At 39.6% G+C, this 17,572-nt stretch overlaps 1 protein-coding gene across 18 annotated transcripts in view; it reads left to right on the forward strand.

Annotated features, from left to right (window-relative positions):
• PPFIA1 (PTPRF interacting protein alpha 1) overlaps positions 1-17,572 on the forward strand; it is a 53,810-nt gene that overhangs the window by 8,660 nt on the left and 27,578 nt on the right. For 12 of the 18 annotated variants that reach the window (XM_048306276.1, XM_048306269.1, XM_048306274.1 and 9 more), the window contains exons 3-10: positions 12,597-12,698; positions 13,206-13,370; positions 14,174-14,248; positions 14,693-14,794; positions 15,047-15,268; positions 15,971-16,117; positions 16,652-16,786; positions 17,379-17,453. In XM_048306276.1, coding sequence (XP_048162233.1) covers positions 12,597-12,698; positions 13,206-13,370; positions 14,174-14,248; positions 14,693-14,794; positions 15,047-15,268; positions 15,971-16,117; positions 16,652-16,786; positions 17,379-17,453 — 1,023 coding nt within the window. The remainder of the gene's footprint in view (positions 1-12,596; positions 12,699-13,205; positions 13,371-14,173; positions 14,249-14,692; positions 14,795-15,046; positions 15,269-15,970; positions 16,118-16,651; positions 16,787-17,378; positions 17,454-17,572) is intronic. The other 6 variants (XM_048306281.1, XM_048306286.1, XM_048306285.1 and 3 more) reach the window with 1 other exon arrangement.

A 17,572-nucleotide genomic window follows, 5' to 3' on the forward strand; every position in this document is an offset into this window, starting at 1 on the left:
TTCAGTGAGCTCTGCTGAAAATCAGCTCCTTTCTCCTCATCAGCCTGACAAGGGTCTGCAGCCTGTTCCTACAGAGGCCAGAGCTGCAGCATTTTTCAGAAGAGAAGCTTTGTTGCTTAATCTTCCCTTTTGAGACTGTTCCACAGTGGCCTTGAACTTTGCTTGTGTGTTTACACTCATGTCTACTGAGGATATGGTTTTTGAGGATGGTTGTGAAGATCTTAAAGAGGAGTATAATTTTGGTTGGATCTGAAATATGCCATGGATATTGATGGATATATATAATAAGAACAGTCAACACATTCCTGTAATTCATCTGTCTTCTGGTTATGTTTTCAGAAAGATAAATATCTAGAATTAGTCTTTTGTTTCGCGAATTTTTTGAAGTGCGCCAAGGTTCAAGTCCATGCTGGGTGGAGCTCTGAGCAACCTGGTCTAGGGGAAGGTGTCCCAGCCCATGGCAGAGGTGAACTTTAATGTCCCTTCCAACCCAAACCGTTCTAGGATTCTATGATTCCTTAATGAAAAGATCCTTACACGAGCAGTATTGAGCATAATCAGGGTATCTTCAGGACAGATTTTAAACAAGGACTTGTTTAAAGGGCCATGTGGAAAAAAAGCTTGAGAAATTTCATTTGTGACCTTTTGAGTTTTGTTAAGGAGAAAAAAAGAACTTCTCTTTGGAAAAAATGCATTTTTTTATTTGTTGTGATAGGAAAGTGGGCAGCTCTTGGTTTTATTTTTCAATTTAATTAATTTTTTTCTCCTTTTTTGTTTTTTTCCTCTGTAGAACAGTAGTCTCTCTTTGGGTATGGTCTGAGCCATGCTGTGTTTTGCCTTACTCCTATTGCTAGTACATGGCAGAGTTTGGTATTCAATTGTAGAGAAATATTCTGAAGCACAGTGCTTCAGAATATTTTTAAATCCTACCTCTCATATAAATGCATATAAAATTTGGTTCTATACACTTAAAACATTGTTTTTAGAGGCATATTTACCTTTTATATAGAATGGCAGGGTAGATTATCTGGTAAAAATGAGTAAAGCATGGAGATTGTTAAACACTCTACTGTTGAGAGAAGTGAGATTTGGATTTCCCTACCTCAAATTTACAGAACAGTGCACAATATAAGGATTTAATTATATAAGCCTATGGAGCTGAGTAATTTATGTAGTTAAAAAAGCCAAACAAAACAAAACCACCTTAAGATGTGCAGTTTCACACAATTCAACAAAGAATTTCTATGTTGGCCTGTACGAAGTTGAGACTGGTTTGATGTAGGGTTGAAAGATCTGTGACTGTTCATGTGAAGAAACTACCTTGCAGTTGATGAAGTCTTGTTAATGATTGTCTTCAACACTGACAGTGTCCAGTGCTGGGAAATGGGGTTTATTTTTAATTACTTGAAAAGGAATTTTGGCCACCAAAATCCTTGGTGTAAAAGCTAAATGCTCTTCCATGTGGAGAGGGCTCACTCAATAAAGAGGATCATAAATTCTTGTTGTTTTAGTGGTGCTGGATCCATGGTTATCTCAACAAATAGTGACCAGTTTCATTAAACTATTTTTGAGTTTTCAAGCACAGTCATGAAAAGGGAGAGAGAGAGAGATCTGAAAGTGGAATTGCTCATTTGCTTTACAGAATGCCTGATATGAAAGTTTTTTCACGGTGCAACCCCAAATTGCCTTAAAAAAGGAAACTGGGCGAAAAGGAAGTTCGGTACACATCTGAAGGGACTGCTGTCTTGATCAGTGGCAGGGTTTAAACTGTGGATTTGTGGGTTTGAGTTGTGCATTCTCAATTGTCCTGTGTGAGCCTGTGACAATTATTTAGCAATATATACTTTTGCCAATAGAACGTTAGAGTCAAAACACTCATTTTCTTTGCATTCCTATCCGTAATTGGGAAACCTGTGAGCTGAACATGCTGGGAGCCATGGGGCTCTGTTAACCTTGCTGAACTAATAGTACCAGACCTAAATTCAATTATTTGCTATGCTTTTCACTGTAGCTTCTGCTTGTGGATTTGCTGTTCCCAGTGGGAAACTGGACTCTGTAATTTTACATACTTTAAGGTTCTGTTGTGTAGGTTATTTAAAGTCCTGGATGCATCTCACGCTTGAATCTCTTGCTTCTACTGGGATTTAAGGCATGGGCTGCTTTGGAAACCTGGAAGTAAAAGAAACTTCTGATCCAAATTAAAAATTAATGAATGGGATTCTCTTGTTAAGAGTTCTTCAGATAATCTAATTTGGCTGTAAAGAGTGATGCTGCACCCAGGAGACCCAAGGCTGGAAGAGCAGAGCCCGTGTGATATTGGATGTCTGGGTGAATCTGGTTGGGCTTTCCACATCTTTATGCCTGTGTAAGGTAAACTCCTAATTTCAGATTATCCCCTCAAAGCTCTCTCTGCTGTAGTACATTTGGGGGAATGACTAAAAGTCTGGTTTAGATAACTTCAGAGATGCCTTGGGGATACCACTGTGAATCTTTTTGTTATTCTTGAGTAATGTATTTTTCATACAGCATGACCACCTTTTTGTAGTTCATGGGAAAAGGCTTGGAAGGTCATAACATTCTTTTAGCCTTATGTTAAAGAGCACGAGGCAGGTGCATCCAGTAACTTATTTCTTTTAAAACATGCAGCTTGAGTTTTCAGAATGTCTTTGGAGGGTGTGGTTCCACACCATTATCTTCCAAAAGCTGAGTCTTTGTCTCGAGAAATCTGGAATTACTTTGCTTCATGTAAAGTGGAAATGGAACAGCTTTTTAGGATTTTAGCTGTCCTTTTCCTCTCCCAGGGTCTCGTTTATGCTGATACTGATGTTGGTGTAACTCCGATCCCATTGGAACTGCAGTTTGTGGAGTCTTCATAACCCTCTCCTGAATTTTGTGCAATGGTTATAAAAGATTAAGTCCTGGGAAGTAGAGGAGGAGAAATGGGCCAAGCATTTCTTTTGTCTCAACGGAGTTGGAGGCTGCAGGGCTTCCCTGTTGCGTCATCTTTCCCTTGCTTTTAGTCCAGTGTGGAATAGGAGCTTCACAGGTTCCTCACCACCCCATCCTTCAGGTCAGCATTTGTTAGTGGTAACACCATATTGACAGTCTGCACCTGTCTTTTATTCATTTATTTATTTTTCATTGATTGATTGATTTTTTTTTATTTCTTCTCTGCATTATGGCATTGCTCATCCCCCTGGTTTCCTTCTGCTGTCTGGGTTCAGGTAGTTATCAAGTTAAGAACTGTTCATTATGGGGTTGTTTTTTTTTTTTTTTTTTTTGGTGGCAGACAAAAAAAAAATTACTTTGAACCTTAAAAAAAGCTTTAACCTTCCCCCTAAAACAGCTCTTCAATGCTTAATCTATGATGCTGATCTTTTTCCTAGTTTTTTCTGTGTTTAGATAGCAGGCATGTCTGTCATAGGACCTAGACTGTGTTTTTTTCGTGTGGATTTTGGAATTGCTTTGTTTTGGAGTATTTGTTAAAATGGAACAACTTTTCCATGGAATGGTCCAGTAGCATTTATTCAGAATATCACAGATTTGGACATATTTAGCTTCAGTTAGCCCAATAAATCCACTCAGCCTGTAAACTGGGGTGATAGAGTACAGAGAAATAGGAAAAACAAAATGTGACGAGCTGGTAAGTCGAATTTCCTGCTGAAGGCACGTATCTGTCCTCAGTGAGTATTACTTGCTTAAACAAGTTTGAAATTATAAGACTGAAGTGTGCATTGCTTGGCAAAAATAATAAATACATATATATATAAAATAGGAGAGCACTGAGGGGGAAGTGCATGCTGGTGCTTGTTTAATGAGGGTGGCTTGGCCAGCCTTATTCAGATATTCCCAAGCATTCCCTCTTAACAGAGTGTGAAAAATGTACTTTTCAGCTGCTAGCCACAGAACTAAAGCTGGCAACCAGAGGCCAAGATGAACGATTAGAATAGGGCAAGGCCTCAGCTGCTGCTCACAGTTTTTGCAAGCAGGAGTATCTTGTCACTGAAATAATTGTGCATGATGGGTCTTGTCCCGGGTCTGTTTGTAAAAAACTGAGCAGTATTAGTCATGTGAGATGACTAGAATGTAGTATGTAGGGTTGAAATAGTTTTTAATTTATAAAAGTCGTAGGAATTTAATATTTAATGCCAGCCAAGCCAGAATTGTGCTGTTTCTTGTGAGTGCAGTATGTTTAGAGTTGATGTGCAGAAAAAGATTTATTTCTTGCCCAAGTAAACTTCCAGTTCAATGTGTTTACAACTTAAAAGATTTTGTTATAGCTGCTCAGTCTCCAGAATGGGGGGGTCCCAGGAAAATTACAGAGCTTCTTAAATCTTCCCAGCACATCTTGCTGTTCTGCAGTTTGGTATCCCCAAGGAGCATGGCATGCTGTGCCATCCAGTGTGGAATCCCAGGAAATCTTGAGCAGCTTTGTGTGAGGAGAGGAAAAACTTGACTGAAATCTCTCTACTGTCATATTAAAGATGGAGACTGGTTTTGTCCCATACCTCGTCAAACTAGTAATGCAAGATTCTTGCTCTTTAATTAAGTACGAGTGTATTCTCCTTTTGCCATAGTGGGTATGGGTGTGGGTAGGTTTCTTCACTGACATGAACTCCAAAAATGGAGATGCCTAAAGCTACACCTAAGAAGTTGTGCTGCTGCTTTACTGTATTAGTTCCTAATCAAAATAGACTAGGCTGGGGGTGCAGGAATGTGGTAACTCAGATTGTGAAACCCTTAGAATTGACTGATTCAGAGTGTCACTGAGGGGCAGTTGTTTTTCTAACACCCCCCAAGTATTGTAGGCTTACTCTGTGTTAAATTAAGGTGTTACTCTGGAATATTGGTGGTTGGAGTGGTACAGTATTGGAAAGGATTACTTCGTTATCAACCATTCTCAACAGTTACTGCACAAAGTAGCCATACACATCCCAAGTTGAAAAGCCTGTTCTTCGATGATGACTAAAGTTTTCCCGATGCATATTTTAGTTGATCTTGGACATTTTTCCAAGGAAAACAAGCTGGGTATGGTTCTGAATACTTTTGTGCCTTATCTGCCCTTTCAGGGGGCGTATTCCTGTACATTGAAGAGCAGCTAAGGTGGAACTCCTTGCATAGCCACACCACAATGAAGTGATTGGAAGAAGGTTTTCTGCTACCATTGCATATGAATAGATGCCAAGTTTCATGCAAGTCTGAAGGCTGCTTCTGCATTTGCTGTGCTTGCTGCTAGGCAGCTGTCACCTTCCAGCTCTTGTAATGCTTCAGCTTTTGGACTTCCTTACTCAGAAGATCCACGGTGTTGCCTGAATAGAGGCAACATTTCATAAGTATTTTTTACAAAGGCAAGTGAACAAAATAACTTAAAACTGGTATTTCAAGTTAGTGCTCAGTATCTTCATTTCTTGTTAATCCTCTGTGCATTCTGCTAACTTGCAGGGTTTGCCCCCTCAATTGAATATTTGGAGAAAGCCCTGGGGGGAAAGCCAGGTACTTCAGTAGAGTTTTTCACTGGTTGATTTGATACACATCTGTAGCTTTAAAAGGTGTGTAAAAGGCTGGGATCAATACAGGTTGTATCTGCTCTGGCTTAACTGACCACCCTGTGTGATCTATCCTACTTTGAACAAGCTGTGTTGATTTGTTAAGGCTCATGAAAAGATTAACAGACTATCTGGAGAAATTGGGGACTCTGAACGTTTTGATGATCCCAAGGCTGGTTACAGAAAATGCAGAGCAAACTGCAAGTTGTAATAGGAGTGACTGGATGAGGTTTTCTGACTTGTTTGAACAACCTCACGTTCTCTTTCCTTCGTTTCCCAGACTACAAAGCAGTTGTAGGATGCAGCTGTGGCTTGGTTTTGCCTCGCAGCACATTAGCTGCAAACAGGCTTGTAGGGACTGCGTGTTGCATGTGTGACTTGTGTTCCCCGTGCTGGATGGATGGATGGATGGAGGTCTGGGTATAATGGAGGAGCCTGGAAGGTTGCCCTGTGTCCCTTGCAGTCCAAAGCACGGTGTGTGATCAGGGAATGTTGGCTCTCCAGTGATGCACAAAGATCTGGTTTTGCACGAGGCTTTGCCCTTGTCCTTGTGTACACAACAGCGCTGTTCTGCTGGGTTTAGGGGAAGTGAAATGGGGGAGGACAGGCAGTAAGGGTTCTGCTGGTCCTGGTTTGGACAGGCTGTAGTTAATGATTCCAGCGTGTCTTCGACCTCTGCTCTGCTCCGTGCACAAGGGTTTGCAGGCTCCCTCTCCAGACTTTGCTGCTGTGTGTATGAGGTCTGAGCAGGGATTCATGTGGTGAAAGGAAAACCCCTTGTCCTCTGAGGAGCAAGAGGCTGGATCCAGGTTTGGGTTCCGGTACTTTTACGCCCTGCACCCCAAATAGGACGTGTCTGTCAGAAATGTGTTTGTTAGATTGGGGAAGGGGCGTTACAGGGGGAAGAACATGGAGCTGGTGTGTTTCTACCTCCCTTTTCCTGCTGCTCCTGCGTTCCTTTTGCCAAGCTGCCAAATCCCACCTTTCCCCATTGATGTTTCCTTGCACTTCCGGAAGCTCCCAGTGCTGAAGTCTGGATTTTGTGCTTTGTAGTTCAGGCTCAGGGCACGCTGTGCATAAATTTAGGCAACTCACTCAGGATGGTAACTGGGAACCTGCTTATTGCCATGGAGACTTGGGCTTGCTATAAGCTTTTCCATTTTGCTCTTGGGCATATGTTTGGTACCTGCTGGCTGTGAGCGAGGAGTCCTTTGGCTCTTTGCTTGTCAAATGCCAGGCAGTTGATTCTGCTTCCAGCTCCAAAGGGGACTGGGAACAGCGAGAGTTTCATTCCAGAGCAATAACATTATGCAACTGTAAACACGTTAAAACTTAATTGCCCGTTTAGGATTGAGCAGCGTTAATGACAAAGCCTAGATAGGTCAATCCAAGAGGGGCATTTGAAGAAGACCTGCTAAAACAAAGGACTGGAATGATAAGAAGTGACTCAGGTTTAGTATTGATCACTGACTGGCAGCTGGCAGCAATATTCACTAGAGTGTTTTCATGCAGTCTTGCAGTTTCTGAGAAAAGAAAAAAAAGGGGTTTTTTCGAAGAAAATACAGATTTTTGAGAGTTAACCAAAGGTGATATTAAACCTTTTCTATATCTCAATGCCACTAGTTGGAAGGGGAGAAATTTTTTTTGACAGTAAAGAAATCTGCACCTCTGTTTTGGTGGTTGTCTTTTGAGTTATAAAACATTTTATGCATACACAGAAATAGGAAAGGAGGTCAATACACGAATTATGTAATGAGCTCCAGTGTGTTCTCACTCTGGTGGGTAGTTAGCTCCACTTGGAAAAACAGCCACTTTGAGCATGAAAAGCCTTTCCATGTTCCGAAACACAAGGATTTGACATACCCGTATTTTAATATTACTTGAAGTATTCTCTTACACTCCCTCTTAAGTTGTTGGGGGCTTTGAGAACAAAAGCTAAACTTGATTCATAGAACTGATTCTATTAATGCTTGAAATAAGTTTTATGTTTGTAGTTTAGTCAATTCAGGTTGCGTGATGCTTACTGGAAATTAATTTCATGAGGTGAAAAGGAAAATATTTTTCTTTGCACAGTCTAGGCTGATTTTTCTCTTTCCCATTAGCACAGGCCAGAGATATGGAAAGGTTGAAAGCAATGTGTATTATTACATGGAACAGGCAAAGCATAATTTCTGTTGGTGGTTGGTTGTTTCTGGATTTGCTGTTGTGTGTAACTCTGTTCTTTTTCCAAGGCTGGATTTAATGGTGAAAACAAGTCAGTTTTCTTTAGTTTTAACTCTCGATACCCTTGAACTGTTTCATCATTTCATTGTTTGGATTCTTAGCCCAAAAAAACCCCAAAACAAAGCTGTGATTTAATAGGTACAAAAATTTGCTTGCTAGGAACTTTCAAATATATTGGGGGTCTTGGTCACTGTGTGCTACCTAAACCCTTCAGTTTAAAATGAAGTGACTGTGAAATACCCTAGGAATAAGCCTAGATATTTTACATTTTCTTTGCTTGTTTTGTTGAAGACTGTATATTTGCCAATTCCATGCAGTCATCATTTGCAATAATTGTGGTTTATATGGAATACAAACATCATGATGGAAACTTATCTCAGATCCCATTGGTTTTCACCCCTGATGTCCTGCACTTCCCCCAGTTGTCCTTTTCCTGCTCTCTTTAGCTGCTCAGATTTGTGAGTGGGTTGCTTGGTATTCAGTCTACAGACCAGAATGATAACAGTAAACCAAAATATCACTTGGAGATTAAACAGATCAATTCCAATCATATATTTTGGTCACAGATGTTCCTAAAGATGCAACAGTCACAACTTCATCTCTCTATTGCCTGAAGTTACTACTTTAACAGTATTTAATAATATTTGATGAATTTAAAATATTTCTCTTTTTTTTATTACATATATTTTCATCATTTATATAAAGTTTCTGGGTACATGGTTGCTTGTAATCCACGATTCCTTGTGCACTCAAGTGGTGTTCCATTTTCTTGTGGAATAAGGTTTTTTGTTTGTTTTTTTTTTGCTTGATCAAATTCCAACCAAATTTAGTTCTTTGTAGAGCATCCCTAGTACCCAGCTTATAATATAAGACTTATAGGAATTACCTCTGTTTCCTTCAAGTGTTTCCCTAGGTTAAATACTCTCTTCCTGTCATGTAGCATTTAGTGGTCTGTGATGTGCTGTCTGTGAGACCTATGAGTTAGGTTTGTAGTAAACATGAAGGGAACCTGTTCCCTGAAAGCCGTAATGTTCCTGGACTGAGATCTTGGAAGTTCCCAAGTGTGTCAGCTCAGCCAGGCTTGACAGCTCAGCACTAACAGATCCAGCTTTTGGAAGGATGTTTATATTGTGGCATCTAAAATACTGAAGGCTGAAGGTCAGTTCTGAAGGTTGAGGTAGAAGAAATGCTATTGTTTTAAAAAATCGTGGAGCTTGAGAACAAAAAAAAACCCCAGAAAATGTATTACTGAACAAGAACCAACTTACTTGCTCCATGTGGCTTTTTGTTGAGAATATTTATTTCTGGCAGCAAGAGTGATGTGTTTGGAATGATTCAGTTGGGTCAGAAAGTTACTTTCTTCAGTAAACATTTCAGTTTAGTGTAGAGGATGGGTGTTTGCCAGAATGTTCTAATCAGCAGGGAATATTTCCCTGGTAAATTCAGCACTCTTCCACTGATTCGTGTGAGTGCTCTGAAGTGCTTATTGCGAGTTCCATTCTTGTCAATCCCCAGCACTGTGTATTTATTATTTTGATGGCAGCCAGAAACAGAGCAGAACTTCATTCTGTTGTTCTCAGTCTTCTTAATTACAGAAAAGTAACACAGCTTTGTGGACAAGTAAGAAAGTTTCTCAGGATTCTTTCATTTTTCTTTTAATTCCTTCTGTACATTCATCTAATGCCAAGGAAGAAATTATGAGATAACTAGAAATTTTTTGAGATTATAAAGCTGCAGATGGTTTCTCTGCTTTTGAACTGCTTAAGGAAATCACAGATTGTCTGCCATTGAAGGTAAGTATTAAAACTAGAAAGGACACGTCTTTTGGCAGTGTCAACTGAAACTAAGGACGTTCAAATGTTCTTTCTTAGGCAGCTCACGGGACTCGAAGCAACTTTATTTTGTCAAAACAAACAGCACTGGAGGTGTTATGCAATGCCAGAAATCCCTGTCAGTGTGTTTATGCAGCAGCAGTATAAATTCCTGTGGGCACTCTTGCTTTGGGTCATCTGACAGTGTGATGGCTCGTGTCACACTTGGGATCTAGTTGTGCTACAGTTTGTGTTTGCACAGAAGTATGCAGTGGAATAGAACTCTCTGTCCTATAACCATCTGAAGAGTGAATAGATTTCCTTTCAAATGTACAGCTGGTTTTCATGTGGGGAAGCTCAAACAGATAAAAATATATATATTGATGCTATGCAGTAGTTTTAAGTTGAGAAAGGATGATGAGACAGTGTTTGGTAGTCCTTGCTGTGCTCTTCATCCTGTTCTCAAAACTGGAGATAGAGGTCGGAAAAATAGAAGACTTCCCATGTCGGTCCAGTGTCATTTGGAGAACTGGGAAATATTGATGTTTCTAAATGTTAATGTTGGCATTTTTGAGGTTTTTCAAAGAACTCTTCTTACATTACTATTAATTTGAAAGGGGAAGCACACCAAGGAAGTAAGTGCATACCAAGCTCTTCTCAGTAGTCCATGATTACCTAATCTGTAACGGTAAGTGGAGACTGCCAGTGAAACATGGAAATTTTGGGTTCTGGTTTACCTGAGCTTGTGTGAGAGCAAAAGGGGAGTGTGCTGCCAGTTCCCTGGGAGTCTTGGAAGCTCCCACAGGTGGGATGTTGAAGGTACAGGGAAAGCTTGGATGTGAAGGAGCATTCTGAAGGGAAAGCTTGTAGTAGAGTCAATTTTTCTGTCAGCTCCAGCAAAGCTTGAAGTAGGTTTTTCCTCTCTTGGTTTACCTTGCAGTCAGGACCCTTTTGTAATTTGCTTTGTGTGTGTAAAAGTTCTGGTAGCTGTATTTACAGAGCAGGTTGTTTTGGAAGTATTTTCAGGCCATGTTGAAAATAATAGGCCGTTTTTTTTAGGAATGTAAATGAAATACTGCAGTAAAATATTTATGTGAATGTAATTATTAAGTGTGTTAGAGAAATCAAATAATTTAGTGGTTGAGAAAGGAAAATAAATTAAGACTTTGCAGGTTTTTTGCTGATTAGGCAGAGGGACTGAAACTTTTTTCCAATGAGCAGGTTTTTATTTAGGAACAGGGATTATAGGGATGGATTCTGCATCTGTGGTGGTGGCATTGCTGTCTTTTTCACAGCAACTTTTAAAATCCTGGTACGTTAGTAATTCCAAAGGAGTTCACTCTAAATGTGTATTGTGCAACATACTTTTTGTCTTTTCAGTCATGTGAATATTTTAGAACAAAGTTTACCAAATGAATATTGGAAATTGCAGTGTCTTTTGACCGTGTCTGCTTATTTTTAGCTGCATGTTAGAATTTGCAGATGTGCTTAGTATAATTAATTGGTTGATGTGGCCTTTTGTTTTTAAGCATGTGCTTTCTGTCGCTTTGAATTTTGCTGCAAAACAGCTCCATCTTAAGCTTTCACTTGATAAGCAGCTCCTGGCTGATAAGCAGTGTGTCTGCAAAGTTTGGAAAATGCAGAGAAGCAGCAATTGTGTCTCCACTTAGCTGGCTATTTGTGTTTACCACGTCCTGCTAATCACCAGTTCAGCTGTACAAATCTATTGTTTGTTAGGCAAGTCTCTTGTTATGAGTATTTTCCTTATTTTAGACAACAGAAAGGAGTATTATTTGCTAGCATTTCACTGTTTTCTTATCCAAGTGCTCCTGACGTGTTCACCAGCCACTGGAGTGACTGAGGCATATTTATTTTCCCATTATAAGTTGCATTGACAACACGAGGGCTGCTTTCTCGAAAGGCTCTTTTCTAAAGGATGGACTTGTTCACATTCACACTTCCAATTCTCATTTCCAGTGTGATTCAGATTAGAACTTAAATTTTGCCAGGGTAGATAAAGTTACGCTTTGTGTTTGCTTCTAAATGTGGTGTATAGTTGTACCTTTTGCTCTATTCAGAGTATGCTCCCTGCGTTGATAGAGCATTTAAATGGCTTTTATGTTAAGTATTTTTAGTGAGGCTGTTGGTCGGGAGGGGAAATGGTCTAGGATGCAGTGGCTCTTGCAGATATTAGTGCAGTCATTTCCTGACAGAAAGCCAAAACTGTGGGAAGATACTCTCTCATATTGACTGTGTAGTAATAAGCTTGCAGTGAGTGACGTGAGTTAGCTCCATTCCTGTTCCCTGATGACACTTCACTCTGTACTATTTCACTTTGGTTGGGTTTTGTTTGGTGAAATCTTTATTGAATTTGAAGGGCGAGCCTTGTGAGGGCTTTGAGCCCCCAGGCTCAGCTTTCAGAAAATTCTGATTCTAATCCTCGGAGATTCCTAGCAGGACTGTAGGGAAAGGGCTGCTTCATTCCCTTTTGTGAGATCTGAGGGAAGGCATGAATGAAATTCCTGTGTTTAGCTGTATTCTGGTACATGCCAGGATTATGCATTGTCGCTCACAATTAAATACTGACTTGAAATTTGTCATGTTTTTTGATTTCTTTATTTTGCTCTGCTTAGTGCTCTGTTTTTTCGTGTCTCCCTCAGCAGTAGTTTAAAAAAACAAACCAAAACACACAAAGCCAACAACTCTTTGAAACCGTAACAAAGTGTGTGACAAATATGTTTTTCCCTTCGCTTACCAGGGAAACCCCAACTCATATGATTGCCTTGAGACACAAACAAGTTTTCAAAAGTCCTGGTCGAACACCTTTTCTCTTTACAGTTGGCAGCGTAAAGGTTTTAAGTGCTTGAACTGAAGCTGGCTTAGCCTGACTCTATAGTTGTATTGGCTTTACACATCTGAAATGAATGCTTCGAGGAACTGTCAAGTGTTCATATGAATCTACTCTCACTGTGTCCTGATATTTGATGTGCTTATGTTTCTGTCTGGTTTGTTCCAGGAATTTGCAGCGCTTACAAAAGAGCTGAATGTATGCAGGGAGCAGCTGCTTGAAAGGGAAGAAGAAATTGCTGAACTGAAAGCAGAAAGAAATAATACAAGGGTCAGTTCCTTGTCTTCCCCAAGCTCACCATTGTTAAAGCATCCAGCGACAAGGAGGGAAACACTGAGTGTTCAATTTGAAAAACCAGGAGTACTTTTCCCCTGATATTTGTACACAAATCCCCATGGAAGTGCAAATGTGTGTGTGTTGATCGAGAAGGTTTGGCAGCTTGTGCACAACTCCAAATGCTGCTGTGCAGAATCAGGAAAAGCTTGTAAGACTGCACCACTATCTGCCATCCAGATTCTTGTTGTTAAAGTTTTGTAATCCTGCACCTCTGGGATCAGAGGAGCAGAGTGGGCAGGTTGTGGTGATCAGTTTGAGCAGCTTACACTGCTAATACAGCTCAAATGTTAAAAACGAGTCTTTACACTCAGTACAGTATCTTTTGTGTCTGAAATTTGAAGTTTAGAACTCTAAACTTGATGTTTTAGGAGGCAAAGTTTTCTGCAGTTGTACAGAACAGGAATAAACATTGTTCCTTTCTTTTTTTTCCTTTTGCTTTAGCTGTTACTGGAACATTTGGAGTGTCTTGTCTCCAGGCACGAGCGATCCCTCAGGATGACTGTTGTGAAGAGACAAGCTCAGTCTCCAGCAGGAGTTTCTAGTGAAGTAGAAGTTCTCAAAGCACTAAAATCTTTATTTGAGCATCATAAAGCCCTTGATGAGAAGGTAATGAAATGTTGTCCCTAGCATCTTTTCATCCTGTTTCCTTTGTGTGGGCCAGGCACTGAAGTTGTAGAAATCTCTGAAGTGTAACTACATCAGTAATTGCTCTCCTAAATTAAGATGCTGCACTTAACTAAAGCAAGGTGCTGTGGTTTATTTAAGTGCTTCATTAGTTGTGTTAATGTAAACTCAGCATGGCTCAGGAGCAATATATTTGCTGTAGGAATGCACACAGCTGCTTACCTGTACAACATCAGGACTTATCCTTTTGATTATCTAGTAAAGAAATGGACTAGAGAGAGGAGGAGGAAGGGAATCTGGTTACACTGGGATAGAAAGGAACTCCTCCCTTCAGTGGTGCCTGATATTAGCAGCAGGATATGCAACTGCTGAAGTTCACTGTGAATTTTGTTGCCAACTTCCAGTTTACCTAACTTTGTGACCCTTGTATATAAAATCTGGCAGATGATTTTAAGTGGAATTTTGCCTGTTCTTCCATGTTGTAAATGAGCAAAAGCAAACAGTCTGTGCCTTGCAAAAGGACAAGCAAATTCTGGGTGTGTTTAATTCTTTAATGCTTAAATATACAGGTCATGTTGCTTATGACAAAAAAGAAAAAGCTAGATTATAAGATACACATTATTTGGCTATCTTTTTTTGGTAGCATGTGTTAGTACTGACTCCAGATGAAGAAGGTTTCTAAGTGTAATGGAAATAGCGTTATTATCTGTAAAGGCATGGCAGCAAGTGAAATTGTTTTCGTTTTGATTTGAATGATTTCAAATAATTTGAAATTACCCTTTCAGGTAAGGGAGAGGCTACGAGTAGCACTTGAAAGATGTAGCTTATTGGAAGAAGAACTAGGTACTACACATAAAGAGGTAGGTTTGTGTCTTAAAAGGAGGCTTCATGTGTCCACTGTGGGTGTTTCAGTCAATATTTGTACAGAGTAATTTATTAAGTTTCACTTTCACTTCTTGCTTTTGATTTCTTGCCAAATGGAATAATTGTAAATTTTTAACTTGGCTGCTTTGAAAGAGCAGGAGAGGAAAAAACCGAACCTCAGCCTCCTGGCACCCTCTCTGCCCCCAAAAAACCCAACCAAAAAAACCCCAACCAAACCAACAAAAAAAGTTCCTGTGCCTTTAAAATAAGGGTTTGCAGTGGCATAAGGTATTTGAGTGCCTGTGCCAGATTTTATTAATACATACCTGGCAGTAGAATCAGTAATTGTTGTTTAGCTCCTTTGCTTTTGCAGCTGTTCCTTATATTATTAGTGAGAAAGGAATTGACTTGAAACATGTGTCTGTAAACTTTTCTTTTAGTTAATGATTCTGAAAGAGCAAAATAATCAGAAGAAAACACTTCCAGATGGGATGCTGGATATAAATCATGAACAAGAAAATACACCTACTACAAATGGCAAGGTACAGCTATTTACTTTGCTTAGCTGACGTCTGATTTTTAATCATTAACTATAACATTTTAAATTTAAACCATAATAAAATATTTTTGAGTGATCATCTAATTAAGAAGTCTTAGTTATCAAAACTTCAGTTTTTGCAGTCTATCCAATAATAAAATTATCTTTGGGGAGGGATGTTTACAGGTGAGTAACAATTCGTTTTCCAGTCTTATTTGCATCATGCTAATACACTTTTTTTTCCCCTGTTTAACAGAGATCCTCTGATGGTTCATTATGCCACGATGAGAACCTTGCTAAAGTGATTGAACTCCAAGACATCATAGATAAGCAAAACAAAGAGCAGACACAAATGAAAGAACGTCTCACTGCTTTGTCCAGCAGAGTAACCGAGCTGGAAGAAGATCTTGACACAGCAAGGAAAGACCTAATAAAATCTGAAGAAATGAACACAAAGTTACAGAGGGATGTACGAGAGGTGAGGAAGGAGCTGTCAGAATCTGGGCAGTCACAAATGCCATTGCTTTATAAAACTGTAGTCTCTTTCATGCTCCAGTTGAACCTTTCTGCTGTTTGAATGTCTTTGGTTTGATAGATGGGAAGAAAATGGTTTTTTGGGGCATGATGTTTGTCTGGTTTTTGTTTAAAAGACCAGTCACTTAAAAGATTTTGTCTTCAGGATAACTCTATGACTAACTAGATATTTCATTAATGTATTAGTGATTTAGCATTGCCAGCTTCAGCATGTTCTGGAAGAGATGCTTGATCTTGTCATACATGCTCAGCTTACTCTTGATGCTTCCATTTTTAAAAGATGCACTTGGTTGAGGAATCCCTTGAATTTCAGTGGTGTGGTTGACAGTTCCTGTCACTGCTGAATCTCTAATCTCCAAGGTCCCACACATCCTTATTAGACAGAACTTAGTTAAACCCAAGAACACTCTCTGACCATCCCCAGAAAGTCAGGATTTGCTGTGTGTGTACCATTGGAAAGGTAAGTAGCAGATCTGTGGTGTAAGATAATAAAGACCAGCGGTTTTTAATCATTCACTGTTTTTAAAAAGTCATTTCTTTCTACTTCATTTTCTGCTGAGAAAAATAACAGAAATACCTGGTTGTTTTTTTCAGTTTTTATTTGATCACTAAATAATTCTTTCTCAAATTCTGACTTGTGTCCCAGACTCTGGCCCAGAAGGAGGACATGGAGGAGAGAATCACCACTCTGGAGAAACGCTACCTCGCTGCACAACGTGAAGCTACATCCGTGCACGACCTCAATGATAAACTTGAAAATGAAATTGCCACTAAAGACTCCATGCACCGACAGGTTGTGGTTTCAAACGAGATGAAGTACATTTTGCTCAGCATAACGCTAATGGAGATAATTAATGTTCATGCTGTGCTGAAGCACTTTGCTTTTAGGAAGATAAATATCAGCTGTAATGTGCTGTTATTAGTGATTGTTCTTCAGGAGCTGGAGTTGTACATTGTAGAGAGTTTTACCCTGGGAATAAAGATGGGACGCAGTTTTACTGGGAAGGGGAAATGGTTTTGAGAAATTTAGTGCACTTCATGTTGGGGCAATAGGGCTCTTGTCCCTATTAATTCTGGATTTTTAAGTTGCTGTATGCGTATCCAAGCATCTTAAGTTTTGTGGCTGAGAATTACTCATTCTGAGCTAAGCTTTTAAGGTCTGCATAGTGTGTAGTGACTTTTACAGGCCTTAGTGAGGGAGGAAGTTTGACAAGTGCTTGACATGAAATAGTCCAACTTTATAAACCAGAAATGATTGTTTAGCCAACCACTTTCTAACTGATCACTTCTTTAACTCTCAACACTTGCTGGCCATAATGTTGTGCAGAGTGAAGATAAGAACAGGCAACTGCAAGAACGACTGGAACTGGCTGAGCAAAAGCTGCAGCAGACCCTGAGAAAAGCTGAGACTTTGCCAGAGGTGGAGGCTGAGCTGGCACAGAGAGTTGCAGCACTTACAAAGGTGAGGTGGTGGCACAGTGTCCTCCAGGCTCCCTTCTCCATTGGTGTCCCACTGCAGGAAAGCCATTCCTAGTGTTGGCTTGCTTACAGTTGGTTTCCAGTTTTCCCACAAATAATTCAGAAAATTTTTATGTTTATTTCCTACTTTTTTTCCATTGATCTCTCTGAAAACTCTCTGATTTATTTCTTAAACTTTTAATCTCTTTTTTTTAGTTTCTGCTCTTTGGAACTCAAGTGGGTTTTCTGTTAACTCTTTTACATCATAAAAATACATCTCTGAATTATTATTTTGGTGCTTTTTATTAAAATTATTCAGTAATAGGTATAAAGTCTTCTAAACATGAACTGTTTCGGAAAGGGAAACCTAAATTTCTTCCACTGCTAGCTAAGTGAAGCAAGTGGGGAGCGAGAGAAGTTGTGGTACTACCAAACATCAAGATTTTTAGAGGGCTAAAAATGGAGTAATGAAGTCTAAGGAACTAGATTTAGTTAACTACAAATGAGCCTTTTCAAGTGTGTGTGCATGTTTTCTTTCAAAGCCTTAGTTTCATTTCTTTCCCTGTTATCTTTCCTGTCCCTAACTGGCTCTGTAGTCTGACCTTTTGTCTCCTGGGAGCTCTGCTGCTAAAGATGCTAAAGTTTTGGAACTTGCCACCAAGCTTAGGAAGGTAGAATTTGTATATTAGTCCTTGTCTCTGCTTGCTGCTTTCTGCTTTGCCATGATTACTAACAAAGGGTCCCATCGTCCAGGCTAGTGAGGAGAAGCTGCAAATGCACTTAGTTTTTA

This window comes from Corvus hawaiiensis, chromosome 6, assembly GCF_020740725.1.
Source record: "Corvus hawaiiensis isolate bCorHaw1 chromosome 6, bCorHaw1.pri.cur, whole genome shotgun sequence".
NCBI lineage: Eukaryota > Metazoa > Chordata > Aves > Passeriformes > Corvidae > Corvus > Corvus hawaiiensis.